The following is an 8923-nucleotide window of genomic DNA, read 5'->3' as shown; positions in this document are numbered from 1 at the left end:
CAGTCTGGTTTTAAAATTAATCATTCAGCAAGTATTACTGAACCTGAAGTGTGTGAGCTGAGGCAGGGACGGGAGGCAAAAGGAAAATAATCAGACGGTCCAGTACGATAACAGCATTTATTGGCCATTTACTACACTGCGGGCACCAACCAGGCTAAGCAACCCCCACAGAGTAAGTACCATTGTTATCCCCATTTAACAGATGGGAAAACTGAAGCCCAAAGCATGAAGCCATTGTTGGCCTAAGACTTCGCCGCTAACAAATGGCAAAGTAGGAATTTAAACCCAGGCCTACTGATCCCTGAACCTGCACTCTAGACAGCCTCCTTACCCTCCTAGGCAGCGGGGATTAGGGCTGAGGGTAAAAACTTTGCAGCCAGCCTGACCCAGATTCAAACACTCAGCCACGTGGCTATGTGAACTTGGTCAATTCCCCGAGGCTCTGTTTCACCTTTGGTAAACCCTACCTCAAAGGGCTGTCTTGGGAATTAAATGAGATGATGGATGGGGAACGTGCCAGGCCCAGTGCTGGCGCACAGAGGTTCTCAGTAGGTGACCATCCCTGTCCTCTCCTCGCTTCGCAAGCTCGCGGTCTAGTTGCCAAGTTGGAGATAAGAGTTCAGCGGAGAGCTCTGAGCTCTGCTGGAGCCAACGGGGAAGTCAGTGATCAGACCATTTTTGCCGAGAAATGCAAATGTCTCCTTTGCTCCCTCTCAGCCTCTGCAACTAACCTCCTCTTCCATCTCCCCAAAAAGGAAAGGGGTGGCTTTTGTGCTTCAAAGCTGAGTGCTTGAAGCCCCTCTCTTTCCTGCTCCCCAGGAGGTAAGCAGTGGAGATGACAGGAAGTCACCAGGGGGGAGACCCTTTCTGGCATGTGGGCACAGAGAAATGTGGTGGAGGGCGCTCCTTTTTCTGCCCTTCAATGGTCCGGATGGGGGAGGGGGCTGGCTGTTGAGCAACTGCTCCGGAGACACTCCAGAAGCCGAGAGGAACATATGCCTCTTTCTAACAATTGGCCTGGGAGCCATCCAATAGATGGAGGGCGGATCCACACCTCCCGGATCCGGAGCCTGCAGCGGAGAAACTGCCGCTGTTGCCAGACCAGCTCCCGAGCCAAGCCGGGGCTGACGGGGAGGGTGGGTCAGGGGTTCAAATTAGTAACACGCAATTCGAAAGCCTAGAGTCGCTCATTCTCCACCAATTAGTTTTCGCAGAAACATTTTTTTTTCATCCCAGGCAAACACCAAGAGAACTTGAGGGTGTATTTCACACGCGGTTTGCAGTAAGGCTTTAGGGTGCCGACAGATCCCGCCTTTTATCAGAGGGAGACTAGGCAGGGCCCACAATCTGGCAAGCAAAGTGAGAAAGTGCAGCGAAGATGTGTGGGGTGTGGCTGCTACCGGGGTTTGTGTTGGGACAGAGTAGATGAAAAGACTGGAGCTGTGCAAGGCAGCCTTGAGGGCTGAGGAACGGGTTTACCTGGCGACCAAGGCACACTCGCCCAAGCTTCCTCCAGATGCCGAGGAAGGGCCTTGATCCGTCTCTCCATTTGCTTCCCATCTTTGTGTCAGTAAAGCCGGTCAGTCCGTCAACAAACAGAACTTTGTTAGAAGAGCAAGTGCAGGGCACTTGGGGCAGAAAAAGAAAAGAAAGAGACCTTCAGGTCTTCCAATCCAATTAAGAAGATAGAACACATACATAGTGAAAATGACTTCGTGACATTCCCTCCCCCCTTTTTTAACATTAGGACCTTTTCTTAAAGAGTATGTTTTATAAACAGAGTAAACTGAGTAGTTGTTGCTGAAAGGCAGCAAAAAAAGAGCGGCGGGGCCTGGGGGAGGGGGGGGCGGTGACAGAGGGGTAATCCTGATGGCCTTCCTGTAAGAGGTAAGGCGGGAATTTCTTGGCCACAAAGAATCCGAATTGAGATGAAGGAGAAGACCCAGACCTCTTTCCAGTAAGGATTTGTAAGACAACATCTCCACCCAAGAAAGACGAACTCCAAATGCAGAACGTTATTCTTGCTAGACGGGAATGATTATATAGTCATAATAAAACAACCTAGCATCGTGGGAAGACAGGAGGAATCTCCGCGAACCCCGGGGCAAGCTCTTCGTACCCCGTTGCCTACTGCTGGCTTTTCGGCGAGCCTAGTGAGCTGCACCTGGAACCACGGTCCGGGAGAGGAGCATTTCTCCGGGTCGCATCCTGCTAGCCTCCTGCCCTGGATGACCACAGAACAGAAACCCTCGAACCCAACCCCAGCTCAGAACTTCGAGGAGAGCCACTGCTGCCATATAGGCCCTCCATGCGACTCTGCCCAGAATCTGGCCACTTTAAGAGGAAAAGAAGCCCCCAGCCTCAGCTCTTCAACGAATGAGATAGTACAGCCCCCTAAAAGGCAGACGGGCTCCAAGAAAGCCCTGCGGAAAACTAATGACCATTCCCCCGTCCCGTGTGCGCCCCTCTCTTCCAGGTCACTCCTTGAGCCCACAGCTCTCTCCCAAAACCCCTGAAGCCCGTTTTGGCCCCCGACTAGATTTAGGTCAGAAAACAGACACTAACGGCTCTCCTTTGCCTCAGTGAAATTACTAAGTGGAATTTATTGGGCAAGTCCACGCAGGGCGGTGGGGAGAGCCGGTGTCCCGGGCCCTGGCCCCCGACAGCTTTAGAAGCCGGGCACCGGCCAGGGCTCCGGGCGAGGGGTGCCCATAGCCCGGACTCGCCAGCCCCACCCCGGGAGCCTTGGCCGGTCCACAGGGCTGCCGGACCCGCGTGGCCGCGTGGACTCCGTTCCCCAGCCGGCCCTTCGCTTTCACACCATCCGCGGTGACTGCACCAGCTCAAGCGCCTTTAAAGGGCCACACACGCCAGCCGCTGCTATAAAAATGTGCCCGGCGGCACAGCTGCAGAAGGGGCACCGCTGAGCTGCCGAGAGGAAGCTCGCTCTGCCCGGCTGCCCTCTTGTAGTCCGCCGGCGAGGGGCAGTTCCCGGTGAGGAGGAAGAGAGCAGCGGACCGCACAGCACCCGCGCGGGCCCTCCGTGAGTATCCAGTTCAGATTTTGCCACCAACTCGCCCACGAGCCAGGACATGTGCTAATAATGCCCTAAGCCGGTTATAAAGACGTGGAAATTGAGGGGAGAAAAAAAAGGGAAAAAAAGGGTCTGTCCTTCCTGGGATTCCTAGCCTAGGCCAGTCTGCTGCCGTGTGCGTGTGCGTCAGGGCTCTCCGGGCGGCAATGGGGGCTTGAGAGCCGGGTCCCCAGCGCCGGGAAGGGAGCGCGGTGGCCGCCACCGCCACCGCCCCGGAGTCCGGCGCCGAAGCTGCGGGCGGGCCGGCGGGCGGGCACCAGCTCGGTCCGGGGCTGCTTGGCGCGGCACTGTGCGGTGCAGCGGCGGCGCGGCGCGGCGCGGCGCGGTGCGGTGCGGGCTTTTCCCAGGCGCCCCGGGGTCGGGTGGCCACCGGCGCGGCCGCGGGCGCTGAGCGCGACCACTTCGCGGTAGCGGTGGCGGCGGCGTGCGTGCCAGGGGCTGGGGGCTCCGCCGCCTCTCCTGCGGCTCACCGAGCCCCGCGCTTCCCTCTCTCCAGGGCGGGCGGCTTCTCAGAGGTAAGCCGGGCCGCCGGGCTGGGCGGCGGGGCCGAGGACTCCCGTGGAGCTGGTGTGGGGAGTGGGCGGCCGCCAGGCGGGCCGGAGGGTTCTGAGGAGACTTGTTTTCTGTTGGAAAGCTGCTCTGCTGGGGGCGAGGGGCCGCCCGCCCGCCAGCCAGCGCTCGGGTTCGCTCGCCAGCGCGCCCCCCTGCCGGCCAGCGGGGCCGGGTGTCCGCTTCTCCCGGGGAGACGGCAGCACCTTTTCTCCCCGCGCCCGCGCTTTCTCCAGCTTGGCTTCCACCGACTTTGCTAATCTCCCGGACCGCATCTGGACGCTCTGGCTCCGGAGCTGCACAAAGCTCAGATTTCCTTCAGGGAATTGAGGCAAGAGGGGCTTTTCGGGCCGAGTTCAGCAGAATTGCGGGATGGAAGTTAGCGAATTTGGGCAACTTGTCTCTACTGCCCAGTCGACCTCAGCTCTCCCCTCCCCCGACACACGCCCACACACACACACCCACGCGCACACCCCTCTCCCTATAAACGCGGGCTGGCGAGCCGCGCGCCGAGTCCCTGCTTCGCAGAGCACCGGACTTGGAGTCAGAGAGACCTGGCTGCGAATCCCGGCTTCGCCACTTTCTAGCGCTGTGACCTTGGGCAAGTTACCGCACCTCTCCGAGCCTCTCTCACTCTTCTCCTAGCGGGCTTTTAGCACTGACCGCAGGCGGCTTGGCTAGGGGGTAGGCTCAGCCTGCGGCCGCATCGGATGCTCAGCGGGCGCTCAGTAAGTGTTGATTAGGCGCGGGAGTGGCCGCCGCCGGCGCCGGAGTGCGGACTCGCCGCGGAGGCCGACACCCCGTGCCCCTTCCTGCTTGTCCATCCTGTCTCTACGATCAGTTCCTGATACAGCACTTGCGGGAACGGACGCTCAGGGCCCCGGTGGCCTGGGTGCTCGCGCCCGCCGTGCAAGGGATGCTCCCGGCCGCCCCCGGTTCCGCGGCTCCATCTGGGATGCGGCGAGGAGGGCAGCCGAGCTGTCCGCAAACAACGGGCCTTTAGTTTTCAGGTGGCGAAACTGACTGGTCTGGTTAGAGCGCGTCCAAGCCAAGCCGCAGTGCTGTTTGGATTTTTAAATTTCTCCTTCTGAGTGAGAAAATAGCAATCGAGATGGAACCATCCGGTTGGTGCTATTTTAACTTTTGGTCCCCCAACAGGTTAAAGCTGAGGCCCCCACCTGCCTCTCCTTTCTCTTTTCCCTCTCCCCTTCCCACCCCTGCCTAGGCGGGAGGGGGCTGCTCGCCCAAGGGAAGGCCTGAAGTGAAGAGCGGGCAGCGGGACTGGGAACTGGTGGCCGGGGGGGCCGCCAGGCATCAGCCGGCCAGGAGGCACTTGTTGCTCTAGGTTTCCCAGCCGCCTGTCGCAGCCGTTTCGCAGTGGTCAGCTCGCGGCTTGGAGAGCGGGCTGGGACGTTTCCGCGTTGCCAAGTTTTGCCCACGAACGGGCTAGAGGGTGGTGGAGGAGGGCGGAAAGCCGGGGAAGCAGAGCCAGGGATGCCGATGGAAATGCGATTGCTTCTTCAGACGCATTCAACAACACTTACTGAGCGCCTATGGAGCACAGACCAAGGCTGGGGTCAGGGTGGGTGGTGGGTCAATAATGGAAGGCAGAAGATCTGAATGGACACAGGGTCTCTTCTGGGGATGCTCCCAGACTGAAGAGGGAGGCGCAGTAAAATGGTCTCCCCCCACGAACTGATATCAGAATAGAGAGAGTTTTTTTGCTCGTTCTCTCTTTTGATTTTTCTAATGTTTCTCTTTTGGTTTTGCTGTTGTTGCTGCTGCTCCTGTTGTTTTTTCTTCGTTTTGTACATTCGGGTACCAAGCGGCAAAAAGGAGAGGGAAGGCTGGATAGGAACGGGAAAAGATGGACAGGGCCCCCAGACATTTTTCTTAGGACAGGAAAATTGTCTGATACTGATTGTGCTAGGGCTCTTGAAGACGACATGTGTTAGACTCCTTGTCTGGTGATCACTTGCTTTTGAAATATTTTTCTACGGTTGCCTCAGAGAAGGAGCAGGGCTTCAATCAAGCAACGATGCGGGACCCAACAGCTGATATTTTTTCCTCATGTTTTAAGAAAAAATGTTTACCCCTTTCTCTATTTTTTCCCTCCCCCACCCCCCATCCACCCAAGTAAGCAATGCAAAGATGATACAGAGAGGTAGTAAGTGGCCACTTTCTAGAAGTGTCTGAGCAGATTCTTAATGACCGCTGCGGAGTGGAGAGTGTCATGGAGAATTCTAGCCTCCTTGGAAAGATTAGAGACTCTTTTTAAGGTCCTCAAGATTCTTTGGACCAAGAGGTATTCATAAATATGAAATTCTACATCTCTAATTGATCATGAAAGCTAGAATATATGGGGCTTTTTTTTTTTTTTTTAAGAGATAGGGTCCCGCTATGTTGCCCAGCCTGGTATCAAACTCCAGGGCTCAGGTGATCCTCCCACCTCAGCTTCCTGAGTAGCTGAGACTACAGGAGGTTGCTACTGTGCCTAGCTATGGGACATTTTTTCTTCTTTGTAAACAGGCCTCTAGGAAAATAAGTTGAGATTTTCAGAGGTTTGTTTATTTTCTGGTTTGGAGGTATTCTTTTGCCCTCATTCCCTTATCCTTTGGCACTTGAGCCAGGGAATCACTTCTTTGGAAGACTTTTGAATCCAGCTAGGTATGATGACTTACCCAGTGGTCAGGTGAGGCATGTGGGCATAGGGGTGCTAGATTCTGCTCCCAGAACCGCTGCTACCTGACTAAAAGGCCATTGAATCTCTGTGCCTCACTTGTCACTATAGATGGGAATGGCTGGACTCAGGTTTCTGGGGTAGGCATCCTAGGAAAGCCCAATGCTGGGGCTGCCTTGGAGGGGGCTTGAGACATGGAGGAAAGTGAGACATTCCTAGCTTCTCTGGCTCCAGCTGCCTCAGAGCCCCCAGACCACCCTAACCAGCCTGGCTTCTCACAGGCATGCCCAAGGCCATGCTTTGGAACTCCATGACATTTGCACTAGAGACTTGTTCTTTCCCTGTGCTGCAATCTCTAGCTTTCTAGGCCTTCCTTGCCCTGACTTCTTCCCACATTCTCCCAGTCCCAGTGGAGGCCCCAACTCTCCAGCCTGGATGCTAGTCACCCATTGAGACAATATGCTGCTTACTTAGGGACATTCCTGTCCTCCGAACCAGGAACAGTGCCACCCTCACCCCCACACATACACGTTGGGACTGTGAAGTCACTTGCATGAGGAAGCAGTGTGTCCCATCTTGGTGATACGGGTAGGTGGCTGCCTGGGCAGTACCTGGTCGAATCAAGCACCTTTCCTGCCTCAGGCAAAAGTTCCAGCTTGATCTCCTCCCTGTGCTCGGGTGATCTCTGGTCTTGGCTCTAACTCAGTCACCATCCTTGCCTCATAGCTGCGTGGCATTGCCCTGCTTCGGGCTTTGCTAGTGCTTTGTTGGTCCGTGAAGCCTCTTGCCCTTACCACTGCTTCTTCCTCACTTGCAGCACAACAGCTCCAGCTGGCAGCGTCACTTCCCGCCAATTTATCCAACTTCTGCCAAGGCTCTGAAATGCCAACAACGTCGAGGCCTGCACTTGATGTCAAGGGTGGCACCTCACCTGCGAAGGAGGTAATTTTTGCCATTCCACAGATGAGGCAAGGAAAGACAAATTTTCCGGGGTCATGGGCCAGGCCCTCCTAGGTGCATTACCCAGTGTCCTTGAGCAGAGAGGAGACAACAGGACTATCTCTGGGGAGAATGAGAACAGCTTCTGCCTAAATTGTGGTCAGATTGAACCCACTAGGGGTGCTGAAAGATGGAGGGGAAGGGAGCAGAGAAATCGAGTTGGAGCAAAACCACTCTGTTGAAGAGACTAAAGTGAGGCTGAGAAGAGGGACAGGAGGTGCCCTTTTTAGGATGGTGAAGTGGAGGCTATGGGGAAGGAGCTGAAAGCAGTGAACCCACTTAGGATGGCAGGTGCTCCACTATAACTGGGCTCTGGCCTCAGTGCTCAGAGCCATGGCAGCAAAAGGATGCTTGAGGTAGGAGCCTAATTTCCAAGGGGGTCTTCTTGCTACCTCTCCACCTCTAGTCCCAAATGAAGTGCAGGTAGGAACCTTCTAAATCTGCTGAATGGTGAAGGACAAGCCAGGAGCAGGGTTACTATAGTGTGCTTTTCTCTGTCTTCTAGGATGCCAACCAAGAGATGAGTTCCGTGGCCTACTCCAACCTTGCGGTGAAAGATCGCAAAGCAGTGGCCATTCTGCACTACCCTGGGGTAGCTTCAAATGGAACCAAGGCCAGTGGGGCTCCCACTAGTTCCTCGGGATCTCCAATAGGCTCTCCTACCACCACCCCTCCCACTAAACCCCCATCCTTCAACCTGCACCCCGCCCCTCACTTACTGGCTAGTATGCAGCTGCAGAAACTTAATAGCCAGTATCAGGGGATGGCTGCTGCCACTCTGGGCCAACCTGGGGAGGCAGGGCCCCTGCAAAACTGGGACTTTGGGGCCCAGGCGGGAGGGGCAGAATCACTCTCTCCTTCTGCTGGTGCCCAGAGCCCTGCTATCATCGATTCGGACCCAGTGGATGAGGAAGTGCTGATGTCGCTGGTGGTGGAACTGGGGTTGGACCGAGCCAATGAGCTTCCAGAGCTGTGGCTGGGGCAGAATGAGTTTGACTTCACTGCGGACTTTCCATCTAGCTGCTAATGCCAAGTGTCCCTAAAGATGGAGGAAGAAAGCCACCAATTCTGTTGTAAATAAAAATAAAGTTACTGACAAAGAGACGGGCCAACCAGAGGTGTTCTTCATTGAGATCTAATGATGTGTAGTATGGTCTGATGTCCCTTTAGCAATTCTGAGGCCCATGGCGGGGTTGTGAGTGGCTAGCTGGGAAGGAGCTGGATGGGATGGAAGGAGAAGGGAGGGTGAAGGGGGCTGTTCACTGAATTCCTGCTGCCAGCACCACTGTGGCTATCTCCTCAGGAGTACCTGGTCTCATTGCCCTGAGACTCCAGGAACACCGTGGCATACAGGGGCTGGTTGGGGGCTTTCTCGGAAGAGAGACTGATTAGACCTTTGTGCAGCCTCCTTGCTACATGCACATCCAAGTCTAAAGGCACATCCCTGGCCACGTGGCACACACTTCACCAACTGTAAAAGCCACCCCCACCCACTCTCTAGCCCCAATCCAACTGACCCATTAAGGCCTTTCCTTTGCCCTCTTGCCCATGTGCAATAGATAGACAGGGCTGAAGAAGGATCCTGTGACCTGGGAGCTCAG

General features: G+C 55.8%; 1 protein-coding gene across 4 annotated transcripts; it reads left to right on the top strand.

Annotated features, from left to right (window-relative positions):
- The first annotated feature begins 2920 nt into the window (after positions 1-2920).
- Positions 2921-8426, top strand: CITED1 (Cbp/p300 interacting transactivator with Glu/Asp rich carboxy-terminal domain 1). Of its 4 annotated transcripts, none has more exons than XM_055268731.2 (3): positions 2921-3043; positions 7141-7265; positions 7828-8426. In XM_055268731.2, the coding sequence occupies exons 2-3, from the start codon at positions 7206-7208 to the stop codon at positions 8347-8349; spliced, it is 582 nt and encodes a 193-aa protein (XP_055124706.1). In that variant the 5' UTR covers positions 2921-3043; positions 7141-7205; the 3' UTR covers positions 8350-8426. The 4 variants fall into 4 exon arrangements, with proteins under 4 accessions (XP_055124706.1, XP_055124705.1, XP_063491013.1 ...); XM_055268730.2 differs by lacking the exon at positions 2921-3043 and adding an exon at positions 3490-3609; XM_063634943.1 differs by lacking the exon at positions 2921-3043 and adding an exon at positions 4154-4244.
- The last annotated feature ends 497 nt before the right edge of the window (positions 8427-8923 follow it).

This window comes from Symphalangus syndactylus, chromosome X (assembly GCF_028878055.3).
Source record: "Symphalangus syndactylus isolate Jambi chromosome X, NHGRI_mSymSyn1-v2.1_pri, whole genome shotgun sequence".
In the NCBI taxonomy this organism is placed as follows: domain Eukaryota; kingdom Metazoa; phylum Chordata; class Mammalia; order Primates; family Hylobatidae; genus Symphalangus; species Symphalangus syndactylus.
This window is presented reverse-complemented; position numbering and strand designations above follow the sequence as displayed.